This window comes from Alligator sinensis, unplaced genomic scaffold (genome assembly GCF_000455745.1).
Source record: "Alligator sinensis unplaced genomic scaffold, ASM45574v1 scaffold308_2, whole genome shotgun sequence".
NCBI lineage: Eukaryota > Metazoa > Chordata > Crocodylia > Alligatoridae > Alligator > Alligator sinensis.
The window spans coordinates 1,826,129-1,842,374 of record NW_005842082.1 but is presented as its reverse complement, the minus strand read 5'-3'; the positions used below and the strand labels follow the sequence as shown (position 1 = coordinate 1,842,374).

The 16,246-nt window shown below is 40.4% G+C and overlaps 1 protein-coding gene across 1 annotated transcript in view; it reads left to right on the top strand.

The window, feature by feature from the left end:
* The window catches only part of ALDH1A1 (aldehyde dehydrogenase 1 family member A1), a 54,474-nt gene that overhangs the window by 10,703 nt on the left and 27,525 nt on the right, over positions 1–16,246 (top strand). Inside the window, exons 4-5 of the mRNA XM_014520064.2 lie at positions 5,767–5,871; positions 13,526–13,666. Coding sequence (XP_014375550.1) covers positions 5,767–5,871; positions 13,526–13,666 — 246 coding nt within the window. The remainder of the gene's footprint in view (positions 1–5,766; positions 5,872–13,525; positions 13,667–16,246) is intronic.

The following is a 16,246-nucleotide window of genomic DNA, read 5'->3' as shown; positions in this document are numbered from 1 at the left end:
GTGCTGCCCCAGTGAGAAATAGCAATGGCACATATTTTCCCCACTGCTAGTTGGCCCCAGGCACACCCCTGCTCTGGCATGCAGCAATTGGCCCAGGTTGGGTAGGGGAGGCTGGGGGCTGGCCTCAGGAGCCTTACCTGGAGTCCTGGGGGCCTTGCGGAGCTGCAATGGCAGTGATCTGGGTGCATGGAGCCTGGCCAGCCAGGCTCCAGTTCTGGGTGGCACATGCTGCATCCATGTACACTTCCCTGATTTTTCTGCTGTTTTTATTTTACACTGGGATCTCATAGTGTCCAAAACACCCACTGCGCTGCAAATGAGCAGCACAGCGAATGCATGCACATGTGCACGTGTGGTTTGCAGGGCCCCAAACTGCGTGTGCGCGCTCATGGGGACATGCCCAATGTGTCCACCTATGCTTTTGCCCTCTATCCATTATAGGAAGTATTTCTAAATGATGTTTTCCCTACTTTCTCTTCTAGACCAACTTATATGCTGCTTACACAGCATTTTACCAAAATGTGTTGCGTTTCCGTGAATATGTAAAATGATTATTTTATACAATTCTACTTGTGGTTTAAAAGCAACAGTCTTTACAGTTGCATGAACCAGCCAATTTAGCAAACAGGACCTTGAAATCATATTAAAACCAGGACTTTGAGTTTTACTCAGAACTCCAGTTAGCTTATCACTGTTTTCCTCAAAATGCCTCATCAATGCTAATGTTTTATAGGAACTCCGTAAGTAGGGCCTGGCTTTGTGTGTGTGTGTGTGTGTGTGTGTGTGTGTGTGTGTGTGTGTGTTCTTCACTGTCCCAGCAATTGGTTGCCTTCTGCACAAAAGGGGGACAAGTTTTTAGTGCTGATGAATGACCATCATCACCCTGATCTTGTATTTCTATAATAAGTATTATAATTGTTATTATAATTATTTTACAATGAAAGACAGTTCGCTATTTAGCCTCACGATCACAATGGTATTTAGGATGTCAGAATTTCTCTAAGATCACAACAGAAAATAACTGCAGTATTTCTTATACCACTAGGTGGTAACTCTAGGTAAATGGTGACTGTTCAGTGACAGTGGCTGTGGTTTCTTTAACAGATCGTTATGGGGAAAATCCTGTTCTACTAACTGTGTCAGGACTCTTACTAACATTCAATTGGGATTTTCAAATAATAAAATACAAAGTAGGCAGCCATTCCTGAAATCCTCATTTTGTCTGGTTTTAGAAAAGATTTTATATAAGAACTGGGTGACAGTATGTCAAGGAGACTTCTGACTATAACATTCAGAGAAAAAAATAAAACAAATGAGAACAGTTCAGAGTTTTATCTCTGTCCATCCTAAAACTTTCATAGTGTCTTTGGAGACCATAGTTGGGTTAGATGTTTTTGTCCCGACCTACTAAGAAATTCAAATATTTACCTATAGAAAGGATTAATTTATACCTTACCTATAAGGGTTAAACTTATACCAAGGGTTCATTTGCCAATTATGTAATCAGCTGGTACATGTAAGGGACTATTTGTGCTTTACAGTCCCATCTACAAGTCAAGATTATGATATTTCAATATGGGATACTGAAATACCTATTCCATCTGGTTTATCTTTTTAAATATACATTTGTGCCAGGATGTCTGAATTTTCCTGTACCATTTTTTTCTATCTATATGAGATGGTGTTTGTCCCAGCTATAAAAAATCTATGTGGGACACTCTGCTCCTTTTCCTTGTATAAAAGCTAAAATTGAATACATAATCCCTGAAATGTATGAAACTGTTTTTAGATTGTGCTATCAGCAGTTTCAATGATACAGCATGTTCCAGTATGATCATCTTTAGTTTATACCAGCTATGGTACATTTTTTGTAATTGCTTAGTTGTTCTTTGCTATTTATATGCTTGATTCTGTATGAAAAGATTTAAATCTAGAGGACAGAAGCTAATAATTAAGAACCCATTAGCAAATAAAGAAGAAAGAATACCTTCCCTATTTAGTTTGGTGTTTTTTAATGCTATTAACCCACTTTCGGTGTTATGAAAGGTGCTGAGGATTAACAAACATGAACAATATCAAGGTTTGGTCACCCAGGACATAGAGGGCATTCCAAACAAAGGGGATAGATAGCACAGGAAAAGGTAGGAGATACATGGTAATAGTTTTCTAGAGATGAGGAGAGGAGTAAAATTGTGAAAGTTCTTGGAAGTTCTTGTGAAAGTTCTTGGAAGTAAGCAGAGGAAATGTTAATCTGTTCTAACACCTCATAGGGATCCAACACAGGCATTCAGACTAGGTGATAAAACAGTCATATCACAGTGATAAAACAGTCATATCACAGTATATCTGTGTTGCGTTTTATATGTTTTGCAGGAAAGTGATATAAATGCCACAGATTAATAAATTACAGTAATAAATTAGAGCTGGCAAGGATGGATGAGAGTTAATTAGCAAATAATTAATCATTTGGCCCGCATAGTCCAAAAGTTAATCACATTGGAGCAGCATTAAAATTCCCATCTAAAGACCAGTTCATAAAAGTAAAGAACTGTATCCCAAATCCAACTTTACTTCTATACAATCAGAAAAAGGAACACATGCCAAAGACAAAAGGGTTGGATATCTGATGTGTTGTGAAGGAATGGTCAACCATGGGCCATATATGGAAAAAAGGGCATTTTTACACATGGAAGCACTGCAGCGCCAGGCGCTTTGAAAAGCACCTGGAGCTGCGACACTTGCAGTTGTATAAGCAGCAAAATGCTCATCAGCACTGAGAAAATGGTGGTGACATGCTTTTAAACTAAAACACCTTGGGGGTGCTTTAGTTCAAAAGTACACTGCTACCATTTTCTGTGCACTGATGCCCATTTCGCCGCTTATACAACTGCATGCAGTGCAGCGCAGTTTGCCTCAGCTTGCATGTAGAGCAAACTCGATTAATCAAGTCTGCTCCAAAGCAACAGATCTCCAGCATGTCGCAGGACAGAAAGGTATGTGTATAAATACCTGTTACTCATAGCTGACATGCACATTGAGGACCCGGAGAAAAGAAATTGCAGTAGTATTATCAGCACTGAAGTTTGCTGATTTTTATCCAGCAATGTGACTTTCTATTTTAGTTTATATTCTGTAATTCAAAAGCATGATCACATGGCAAGACCCCTTATCTTGTAACTCTGTTGCAATCACTGAAAAGCATGGAGTTCAGATTAGGGAAATACAGGTTACTCATAGTATTTTGAAGAAGGTGACTAAAGCTTACCAAAGAAAGACATTCACTCTACAGGACCAGAAGTACAAATACTTTTCCAGAAGTACAACACAAAAGCTCCCCTTGGTTGCTAGGCTAGGATTTACCGAAACAATGGTTTATGTATATCATTAGAAAATTCTCTTCATTTCTGCCCTCAGTCATTCAAACAAGATTTCCTGTTAACACAGTTCATAACAAATATAAAGCACATAATGTCTTCATTCTCCTAAAACGTAGCTAAGTGATTTTGCTAATTAGTACAACTGAAATCAGAGAGAAGTATGATTCCTTCAACATTTCTTCTTAGTACACATATTCACTTGAACTTAAACAAAGGTAAGATGTATTTCTGAATTGACTGTTGTTATGTGGTTGTGTGAATGCAGGAGTTTGAACTTAAAAATGTCAGACATCCCATAATCCTATAAGGCCATCAGTAGTAGAAAAGGCAGGTGGTTAGGATTTCACTTAGCAGATACTTCTAATATTATTTTATAAAAAGACTACTGTATGTTGGGAAAAATATAAAATCCTGGTGTCTAAAATGAATCTGCTTGTACAGAGTCCTGTGACCATCACACCAAGACCTTCAATGCATAAGCATAGGCAAGAGTATGTAACTAACTGAAAATGACATTTGGCTTAGTAATTTTAAAACCGAATCATGGAAAAAGAGGGATGGGCTTATCCAACCTTCTGTTCAAGACAGGAATATCCCTGACTATGCTGTTCCAACAAATGTTTGTCTAATCTGCACATAAAAATTGAAACACATGCATACACTTACATTATAATACACAATAATTTTCTGCATGTAAGTTAGTCTAATAATTTACTGTTTTGTAATAAACTGTTAATATTGTTTCATGCATTTTTAATGATATGTACAATGTATCTTTAACATTAATATAATAATTGCACAGACATTGTTTTGGCGAGGAAGAATAAACTATATCGTTTTAGTAGACCCAGAAATAAATTCTTCTTTATCTGTGGATCCACCCCTGCATTTAATGAAATGGATCTCTTAGTTCCTGTAAAAGATTAACAACATTTGTTCTGTGCTTTTCAATAATCTTCATTAGGATCGTATCTAATGAGGCAGCAATCCATGGGCAGAAGGATTTGAGGAGGAAAAAATCACAGAGATTAGTACTCCTCTTTATTTTTCTCCTCTGACTTAGAAATAGAGAAGTGTGCAAATCACATTTTCTGGCACTTGCCTGATGCCTAAATAGTTCCCTTTTTGTTGCAGATACCATTAAGAAGGCTGTGGCTCTTTAGTGTGGTCTTTCATTACAGAAAGGAGAGGAAATTATTTTTATTAAAAAATTATTATTTTTTTGGAGAGGAAATAAAAGAAATGATAAATGATGCAAGAAAGCTGATCTCTCCCAATTATCACAGGTCACATGACTTGCCTGTCTACTGTTTTCAGTAAGAGGACAGATCCTGTCTCTGTGGCACAATGGCTTCTCTGAAAGTCAAATATAGTAGCTCTGGAAAAGGGGTACATGATTTGAAGGAAGCAAGTTTGCTTTTCCTGTGCATCAAAGAGCTCAGTTCTCCAGGGGATCCCTGTATAATAGTAATGCATAATTGGAGAATATACAAAAACATACATCTTCCTGTCAACCAAAGTGAGGCAGTATATCAGTGTCACAATGGCAGTAGCAGTTTCAAAAGTGCAGGTCAGTTACCACCTTCTCTTTCCTTGTACGTTCACCATGGATTTAAAACAACCTGATGTTATTAATATAATAATATGGCTTATGATGTGGGCCAAAACTATGACAAAATACCTACCTTTATTAGATAGTGATTAAAAAGGTGTTGTTGACACAAAAGTTCTTCAGGAATAGGGATTCTGATTAATTCCACGTGTGGATGATCTTATTCTAGAATAAAAGTGCCTTCAGTTGAATAATTGTAAACCACTTATGATGAATTTTTTTTTCAGAATAAGGCACTTTTATTCTAAAAGTAAATCCAACTAATTCAAACCAAGACAATTTTATTCCAAGGTAAGAATATCCGTAAAGACAATTCTACCTTAAAGTCGCATACTACCCTAACATAAATAGATTTCTGTGTATAGACAAACTATGAGAGTAGCCAGGTTTAAGTATGAAAATCTTCATTTTTTCTGCTTTGTTTAGGTTGTTGTTGCAGCCATGATAGTCTAGGAAATGTATGAGAGGCAAATGTCTTTTTATGAACAGAGGATGGGCAGTTTGTGCCTGAAAGCTTATCAAACTTCTCTTCCAACCATACAGTTGATCAAACAAAACATCACAAAAAAACCTTGCCTCTTTAAATTTCCACATTAATTGTTTCTAATTTCTCTGCAAAAATGAACATTGTCTATATACCACTTGATACATGAGGGCTTAAAACAAGAAAAGATTATTGGATAGCTCTTTTGATACTATATAGGTTGTTCATTGCAAGTGTAAAAATAACAACTACTAAATTTGTATTCCATCATTTGTTTTCTTCCTTCCTTGCAGATATTTATAAATAATGAGTGGCATGATTCAGCTAATGGCAAAAAAATTGAAGTCTATAACCCTGCAACTGGAGAGAAAATCTGTGAGGTTGAAGAAGGAGACAAGGCAAGTTTTTAACTGTTCACCATCTTATTGCTATCTTTCAATTCACTCCCCCACCTTAAAGGCAATAGGACAAATGATCTGCTGCTATAAGCTGGTGCAGTGCCACTGATTTCAGTGAGGTTTTACTCATTTCCACCAGGAGAGTCTTTGATGCAAGAATATTTTTGTAATTGATTTCATTAAGAACCAGATCAAGGCCTTTGTATTGTAAACTACTTAGGGAGCAGAATTTCCTCATGGTTTTCTACAGCCATTTTGCCTCAAAATTGGTCCATTTTCACTTATGAAAAAGTATTTATATAAATAAAAGTGTGTGTGTGTGTGTGTGTGTGTGTGTGTGTGTGTGTGTAAATGGGTCCATTTGAATTTAGTAACAAAGTGAAAAAAAATTAAAAGTTTTATACTTCCTTAAGAATATTTTGTACTTATAGGGTGCATCCGGATGAGTGGGAATATATGTTTTCCCAGGAAAAAGCAGCATTGGCACATCTTGTACCACTGCTACTTGTCCCCAGGGAATGCCTGTGCTATGCACGCTCTGGCTTATCCCTGCCCATCCCTATGTGGCAAGTTACCCCGCGTGGGGTAGGGAAGGCTGGGATCAGCAGCTGTGCTGGCCCCAACAGCCTTACTTAGGGTCCTGAGAGCCTTTGGGAGCTGCAGCCTACCACCTGTAAAATTTTACCATCAAACCTTGAGATAGCCAGAGGTCGGTCCAGTACTTATTGAGACTTACCTTCGGGGCTTCTTTAAATTATCTGGCTGGTAATGGCTCTTGTGGGAACCCAGCTGGAAAACACCATAGAATATCAGCACTGTAGCCACATCACAATATAATCCTCTGCTATGATCAAAGGGTTGGGGGATAACAGAAATCTGTGTATTCCATTTATTCCCTTCAGACAATGGTTAAAACAATTTTCTTCCTGGAGCAAAGTAAGCAGAATGTGATTTGATGGGATTCTGGCCCTTTACATTCAAGAGTAATAAAACCCTTCAAGAAATTCACTAATGCAGAAACACAGTGTTTGCCTTGCAACTCAATAGAATAGAAAGCCTTCAGCATCATCTCTACCCTACACTGAGAAACTATGAAACAATCATGCAGAGGCCTAACAAGGCAGCTGGGAACCTGGGGCAGCAGGCAAGACTTGGGAGCAGATACTGTTGCTGCTGGAGTGGCTCTGCATCTACAGAGGCAGCGTTTTTTTCCCCTCTCACCTCTCCCCTTAAGGCAGCACTAGGGCTAGTGCCCTGGTTGCCTTATCTTAGTCACACTACTGTAATCATATTATTTATCCAAATTATGATAACATCTCAAAGTACTGCAGTGACTTCCAAGTTTGGCAGGGCCTCTATCCATGCAATAGCAATGATAATGTCATTTTAATAATATGAAATGAGAAGACAGTAGAATGCCTAAATATTCCTTAATTTTATCTGGTTGTTTCCAGTTTACCCCATCTATGATCCCAATAATTCTTCCTATTGCTTTATGGTAATCTGTTAGTGGCAAGATTTTGAAGATATAAGTCCAGGGTAAAATATTATGCATGAAGCAAAATTTTGTGCATCCTTGGTTGCATATTTCAGCATTTTATTTGATACCATGGATCTGGTATTCAAAGGCTATACATATCATGAAGGAAAAGAATAATTGGGATCATATATGGGGTAAACTAGAAACAACCAGATAAAATTAAGTAATATTTAGGTCTACATATTATCTATAGCATAATAACTACAGATATTTGGGCCTCTGCCTATTATCATCGAATTTATTGGAATCTGCTGTCATGCTTAGACAGAAGTCAAGAAGTCATGTTTGGATCCCAACTTAATCATGTATAAGTATACCAGATCCATGGTATCAAATAAAATGCTAAAATATGCAACCAAGAATCCATAAAATGTTGCTGCATGCATAATATTTTATGCTGGACTTGTATCTTCAAAATCGTGCCACTAACAGATTACCATAAAGCAATGGGAAGCTCAGCAGCAGGGGCAATGACAACATGACTGCTTGACTTCTGTCTAAGCATGCCAGCAGATTCCAATAAACTCGATGATAATAAGCAGAGGCCCAAATGTTTGTAGTTATTATTGGGAAAAGCCATTCATGAGGATTTCAAGTACCTCAGAGGAGCTCTTGGAATTTTCATTCTTGTTCTTTTCCATTCATAGTAACTTGGAGCTAAGGTCTTGTATGACTGCTTCTCTACTTTTTGTCCTCAGCCAAAGAACTTCATAACCTCATTCTTAATGGTAAATTATGTCTCACTGTAGTAGAGGCACCTTTGATATAAAATGCTAACCCTCTGCCTCTCCTAAATCTTTAAAAAAATCCAGTTATATTGCAAGGCAGATTGATCTGATATTTGATCATCCTCAAATTAAATTACTCATGACCTGCAACTGTTCACATACCATTCAGGATTCTTGTAGCTTTTATTCTTTACAAGCAATCTAACAACTTGTTAAATGAAGAGATAACACTGTTCAACACACAGGTTTGCTTTCTGTCCAGTAATTTTGCAGATTAATGTGTAATGACAACTGCTATTAACTAAATTGCCTAGTGAAATGTACAAATCTAGTAAATTACACAGTCATTGTAAATGTAATATTCCAGAGCCTAGTCTTTAGATAATGAGCCAAAGATTTTAGGAATTTAATTTGTGTGTACAATGGAGTTAACAAAGGGTTGTACACTGCTTTTCAGTGGTATTTAAGGGGGAAAAAACAAGTGGAGATTACAAAGCACAGACACATATGTGGGTGGGAACTGTTTTCCTTTCAGTTAAATGGCTCTGTCAGGCTACAGTCACTAATCCTAAAGGCCTCTAGTAATAATAAAGCAGGACTACTTCATTTAACAAATGGTCAGTGAGATATAAAGTAAATGCACATCTATAACAAGTGTAAAACCAAACCAAACAAAACCCTCTCATAAATCTGGCCCTCTCTTTCAGTGTAGATTTCTATGTTAAATTTAGTTCTTTACAGGTTAAGGAGAAAACTTTTTGTTGTTGTTGTTTATTTTAATTTCTGCTCACAGGACTTAATTAGTTTAATTTTAGTTTTCTATTTCTATGGATTTTAACTGTCTGAGCTTGTAGTAAAGATCCCTGCAGAATATTATTTGTATCATTTTCAAACTAGATAGTTTAACTCTCACCATTTCTACAAGTATAATTTGTGGTTTTATTCTTGTTCTTTCTGTACTAAATAATATATGCAAAGGGAATACCACTGAAATGTTTTATTATGGAGCTCACATAATGTTTAGGCAAATTTAAAAAAAAAGGATTAATTATTAATTTAATATAGTTGCATTGGGACATTTGTATCAGGCTAGATGTTTGGAGGAGATTTTGTAATTTCAGCAGAACATGGGAGAGTTTTCTTGAAAATGTTTGCATTTCCATCAGCCAGCTCAGCAAGGTTCTTTGGGTATATATGATATCTTTTATTAGACTGACTGAGTAGTTGGAACGAAGCTCTTTGCAAGCTTTTGGGCACAAGTACCCTTCTTCAGGTATAGGGAGACACTGTTGTTGTTCTGAGATCTCCAAGAATCATCCAGCTCTGCACTTTATTTGTATATATATGTAATGATTTATTGTGTGGTATTAGAATCACAAGGAATTCAAAGCTCAATGTGAGACACATCATAAGAGAATTGTTGAATGATTTACATTAACATTTGCAACTTTGTGTACCTTTACCTAGGCACTTAAATATGTGACCCCATTGTCAGAGGTGCTAGATGCTCATACGTGTGATTGGTTTACGTGTAGGCCAGAAGATCAGTAGATTGTTGGTTGTAAAATATGCAGGGATATGCTGCTGTGGAAACCAGTTTCATCCCTCAAGGCAGAACCATAATAAAAGATATGTAAGGCTACTGCTGCCATCAACCTGAAGAAACTACTGCATAGAAACGGCCAAACTCTAATTTATGTTTGTAGAATAGGTATCTTCTCCTGCAGCTGTGTTTTGCCCCTTGTCTGTTTGAGGAACTGGGACATAATCCCACGGAGACATCATGCACAACCGTTCATTTTATAAGACCAAGCAAACTTGTGGCCTAAATCGATGGTTAAACAGACTCTCCCTATGCCTGGAGAAGGGTGGTTGTGCCCAAGAGCTTGCAAAGAACAATTCTTCCAACTATTTAGTTGGTCTAATAAAAGAGATCACATCTACCCAAAGAACCTTGTCTGGTTAAACTGCATACACCCATGTGATGGATGTAGGGTTTTTTTCTGTATACGACAATGTGTATGCCCACTTTGAATCAAATTCTCAGCTGATATGAAAATAGTGTTTAATATGAGTTATACACATTATTGGCCGATTAGTATCTCAAGGAAAAAATCCTCTCCACCTCCATAAGGCTAAAACTTTAGCAGAGGTATGTTTTAGCTTTATGATAGCTTCAATACTCCTCACATTCCTCTTTTAGGAAGGACTGTTAATAGAACCTTGTAGTTACAAATTCATCATTCATTAACTCTTTCATCCTGCTCCTAAATTACTTGTCCTATGCAGTATATCTGTGGTGTGTACACCCTCCATGAAATGCTTGGGTTCTAGCTAGCAGTTTTGCACTCGTTCTGTAGCCTTCTGGACTTTTATGACAGGATTGTCCTCTTCTGAAGGAGTATGATAACTGAATATTAGTTACAATGTCTGTTATAAATACTAAACCTTATTTTTCTTCATAACAGCTTAACTTCACGTTAATTTCAATAGAATTACTTTTGATTTTCTCCAGTGTGGGGAGGGAAGGCAGAAAATTTTAGTTTTTGTACATGTTTACTTAACATTATGTGCATGAACGAAGCAGAAATTCTGTTATACACAGTGATTCCTACTTCTTCTGGAAACCTGATTTTTAATAACATACTGAATTCCATTTCAAATCCTGGAAAAAAATCTCAGTAACCCTTTACATAACCCTTTACACACTGATAACACTCCAGACATTAAATGTATATTGTTTCATAGTGGTGAGAGCTAAGTGATTAATAATAGGCTATGGTATAAAAACTGTTGAGGTGTTGGCAAGTTAACATGTTTAATGCAGGGGCAAAGCCAAGGACTTTGAAGTACTTGAGCTTGGCATCTTAAACTTGAGCAGTTAATCAGACACCTCCATTACCTAGGGTGCTTAAATGTTGTCCTTGTATTAATAAAAGTCAAAGGTGATGATCTGTTTTCAAAAGAACACATTTATGACCATCATATGAAATCTTTTACGGTACTTAACCTGAACTCAGTTAAGTCAGTAGAATTATTCTTTTTTTTAATGCTCCCATATTACAGGTACCTGATTTGTGAGCTCAGTAATTTACCTGAACATCAACTTAGATTAAATTACATGATTAGGTGATAAAGTGGGGGCCAAGTTTGAAAAATTAAAGGTAGAGTCCCACAGTATATTTGTATTTATGGGTTTGAGAATCCATCTATTTCTTATATCATTTCTCAAGCAATACTGGTAATGTTTGGGGAAACAGTAAGTCAACAATAAATTATATACGTATCTCAAATTAAATTGGAACCACTTGGGGTGCAGATAGGGTGAAAATTGTCACTTCTATCTGGCCACAGAAAGTGGTTTATAGCCATGATCAAACACAAGTGCGTGGGTAGGCTGCAGACAGCTTCAAAAATGGCAGATCAGGTGAAAATCAGAATCCCTATTGCATGAGGGGTCAGATGAAGACCTTTCAAAACAGATTGTCTTCTGTATCTTCTGTCTGCATTGCCTGCCAGCTGGTCATTGTTTTCAGAATGGGAGGGGGGAAAGGGAGCAGAGGGACCTCATTCTTGGGGGGTTTCATTCCCCTGGCAAGGATGGGGTGGATGTATTGTAGCCCTCCTGAGGTGGGGGGGCTTCAATTCACCCACTCCACCCCCAGCCCTGACTGAGGAACCCCTAGAACAGGGGTAGGCAATTTTTTTTGGCTGGAATACCAAAAAAACCAAAATATCTATCTTGTAAGGTGCCGGAGTGCCGGCATGCCACAAAAACAAAACTGGGACTGAGGGGATACATGACAGGATGCACTGCATATTTAATACTATTAATAATCATTAATGTTGCTTTTTTTAATTTTAATTTTTTTTTACAGTAAGTAGAGAGCTGGTGTCAAGCGGGGAGCAGGGGCTCCCCAGGGCTCCGCTACTCGGGCCACAGCGGGGGGGCCCAGCAGCACCGGAGTCGGGGCCCAGCCAGCCTGCACAGCTCCGGAGGATGGGGCACAGCCACTCTTCCCACAAAGGGATGCTGCCTGGCTGGGGCAGGACGCCAGGCTCAGGGGGCTCCTGCTTGGTCTCTGTGTGTGCTGGGTACAGTGTGAGTGGAAGCTGCAGCCACAAGCTGTTCCCTGGGCTCTGGGAACAGCCACTGCAGCTGGTGCTCAGGGCCAACCCAGCCAGGAGCCTGCAGCACAGAGGCTCTGTGCAGTGTCTGCCCCAGCCCTGGCCCCTTGAGGGAAGCTGCGGGTCAGCAAGACTGGGACCCGGGCAGGCTGAGGTAGCCATGGTGGCTGTTCCCAAGCTCCAGGGGTCTCCTGTGCCCAGGCCCCTGCACCAGGGACAGCTCTTCCCTGCCTGCACTTTGCCCAGTGTGCAGGGAGGCTGATCCCGGAGAGGGAAGCCCCACGAGGCCGGAATCGTGCCCTAGCCAGGCAGCATCCCCACATGTGCATGGTGGCTATGGCCCATCCCTGAGGAGCTGTGGGGGCCAGGCCAGGCCAGGCCCCGGGGGCTGGGCCGGGCCCCACCACAGGTGCCACGGGGCACCCCTGCCTGCCCGCCCACCACAGCTCGAGCCCACAGAGCCCCGGGGAAACCCCCACTTCCCACCCATCCCCACCTTTCTAATGGCCTGGCCAGGCTGGCTTGCCCGTGGCACTTCCCCCCACGCTGCCCAGACCCTGTCCCAACCGCCCGGCCCCAGCACTCAGCACTTCAGTGCTGCTCCAGGTGGGACAGGACATCTGACTGCCTGGGCAGCTCCCTCCAGGGGCCAGCCGGGCTGGAGGGCGCAGCCTGGGAGCACGGGGAGGGGCAGTAGAGCACAGACAGCCTCCCTGCCTGTGTTCTTCTGGGTCTGCCCCGGTGCCTGCCGTGGTGCTGCGACTTGTGGCTGCACAGGAGCAACTTAGAAAAAACAAACAATTTCTTTGTGTGCCTCCCAGCGTGCCAGGAAAAATGTCTCCCCGTGCCACTATGGTACACATGCCAGGATGTTGCCGACCCCTGCCCTAGAACGAGCTCCCTCTGCTCCCTTTCCCCCTCCCATTTTGAAAAATTTGCAGCCTTGCAAGGAGGAGGGGCCACTGCTTGGGGAAACTGGCTGCCGGCTCCCAACCAGCAGCTACATGCTCGTCCCCCCTGGAGCCAACAGTGAACTTCTGTTTGTTCCAGGGGATCCTTGTAACTCAGAATGCTTCCTGCAAAATATTCTGTTACAGTGGGGAGCTATACTTCTGTCCACAGTTAGTGGGAGGATCAATATATCCTTTTTTTTTGTCCATAATGTGTAGCAAACTCTAGGTGCAGTACAAATAAGAAAAAATGGGATCAGATAACAATCAATATCAGTCAGAAAGGTCTCCTTGTTGTTCTTATGCAGGAGGACATTGACAAAGCTGTTAAAGCAGCCAGAACAGCTTTTCAGCTTGGGTCTCCATGGCGCACAATGGATGCTTCAGAACGAGGAAGGCTTTTGAATAAACTGGCTGACTTAATTGAAAGAGATCGTCTACTCTTAGCTGTAAGTATAAAGTATCTACTTACAAAGAAAAGGGGAACAGTAGTCTCATATTTATGTCCTGATTTTAAAAAGATGCAATATGCAATATCAGTAAGACTAGCATGTGCTCAGGCCCTCTGAACATCAGCCAACAGTTTGTTTTCAGATACATCTCTCTCCTGCTTTAACTCGCAAATTAACATGTTAAATAGCCTGCACTTTTGTATCCTAAATTCCCAATTCAGGAAAGCATTTATGCACATACTTAGCTTGAAGTACATGATCCATTCCCATTAAGGTCAATGCACTTACAATGGGATGTATTTAACTACATGATTAAAACTGCATGTGACTGTGTTTTGCAAAATCATGGTCCAAAATCACAGCTCAGTTTAACTCTTCCAGAGATACACTTAGAATACTTCAGAGACAGGAGAAACTTTAAATTGCATTAATGTGCAGTTTTCATCATGGTAATCAGGGCTCGTGGTATAGGTGATATCTTTTATTAGACCAACAAGATTTTTGCAAAAAACCCAAAAATTAATTGCAAGCTTTGGGGCACAAACACCTTTCATCGGGCACTGGAGAAAAGATTGTAAAAGTTCTCCTGGGTAGAAATGAAAGTTCATATTTCATAGGATTTCACAGAGGAGTCAATAGATGGAAAATTCCTCTGGGCAGTCAGTTCATAGCTGGTATGGAGCGGCTCACCTGTGAGGATCTGTGATGATGCAAATTACCTTGAAACAAAGGCAGGAGCAGGATCTCAGGTTTCAGATGGTCACAGTTGTTTCCTGCTTGGGAAAATATGAAGATATAATTTTTAAAAGTCAGCTAAATCAGTTTTCATCATTTTATTCTCATCCTCTTCCTCCCTGTCCTTTCTTTATATCTAACAGTCTTAGAGATGATTACAAGGTACCAAAGACAGGAACATACTTGCTGTTGCTAGTAAGAAAGTGACAAAAGAAGATCTCATAACTCAGCATACTTAGTACGGCATCCTTTTGGGGAACATTTAAAGTCAGATGGCGGACACTTAACCATGCCATGATATCCTTTAAAATATCTCTGCAAAAATCTCTTAAAAAAAATAAACCAAACCAAAACAAAACAGAAAGGTTTCCCTACGCCTGTGTTTATATTCCAAATGCTATACTGTCATGAAGACAATCATTTTGCTATTACAAGCAATGCTTGAACTGGTGTTTTATAATAGTCAGCTACATAAAAATACCAACTAGGCATTATAATTGTCTGTAAAGTTCATAGAAAAGAATGGAGCCATCTGCAAAATCTTAAAAATAGTTAACTTGATGGAAAGACAAGAGCAGAGCAACACCACCTAGTTCTCCTATCTTGTTTACATTTCTCAGACTTTCAACATGATATTGGATCCCTCTTCCTGTTAGATAAAGAATACTTTATTCAGTGCTCCCTAGACCCCATCAAAATGGTGTCTGAGAAAGATTTTGTCAACTCAGAGTTTCTCTAGTGTACAAAAAGATGCACTGGTTTGAATATTAGAGCTCCCCCAATCACTCTTGGCCCAAAGAGAATCCAAAGTGGACTTTTTTTTAATATTCATTATCCATTTTTCATTTTTAATATTGTTTCATTAGTTTGTTGCATCTTGGCAGAATCAAAAAGCCTGTCATGTGCATGTGCTTTTGTTGTCATAATTTCTGCTCTTTGCCTGATTTGGTTGGTGTTTATATATTTTTCCCACCTTGCCCATTCAGATTTCCCCCTACCTCTTGCATCTCACCACCCACAAGGCATTACTTACTTGTGACTGCCTGCATTTTCTGTTCCAGGAGAGCAGGGAAGGTAGGGTTAACCTGTGTGTCTGGCCTAGAGAGCAACAGCCCCAGCAGCAAATATTTAACGCTTCCCTGCCTGCTCCCCCAGGACTGATAGTGAGGGCAGCTACAAGTAATTGTGGAGGTACTGAGCATAGATATGGGGTGCTGGGTGGGAAGTAGTAGGCTTAATCAGGGCCATCAGAGGAGGGGAAGCAGGTGGGGTATTTATATTAAGGGAGGGTTACCATATATGTCTTGGTTTTCCTGGAGATGTCCTCTTTTTAGATCCTCCAATCTCAGTCTAAATCTTTGTTCGTTTGCTTGTTTTTGAATATGATCAAATGTCTGGGATTTTGGTCAACTCAGCTTCAAAGTTTTTCCTGGCACTTCCCAGCTTGCCCTAGCAAGGAGCTTTTGGGGGCTGGGTGGAGGGAGGTTGGAGGCAGGGTGCACACACATGTGGTCAGCATGCAGCCAGGCCAGGGAGGTGGGAGCAGCCCAGCAGCTGGATACAAGTAAGTCTGTGGGCGATGGGCATTGGAGGGCCAGAACTTGGGGATTGTCAGGGAGGGGGGTGTTGTGTGTGTGTGTGCGTGTGGCAGGGGTGTGTGGAGGAGATGGGTATATGAGAGGGCTGGGTGCCTGCCAGCACTGGGGGAAGCTGTCCGGACACTGGGGATGCAGCAGGGTGGGGGGAGGGGCCTGCCCCCCCAGTGGGGAAAGTGGGGGGGGGGGCTCTTTGGGGGCAGCAGGTAGCTGCTTGGTTGGCCCAGTGACACCAGGGCCGGTGCCT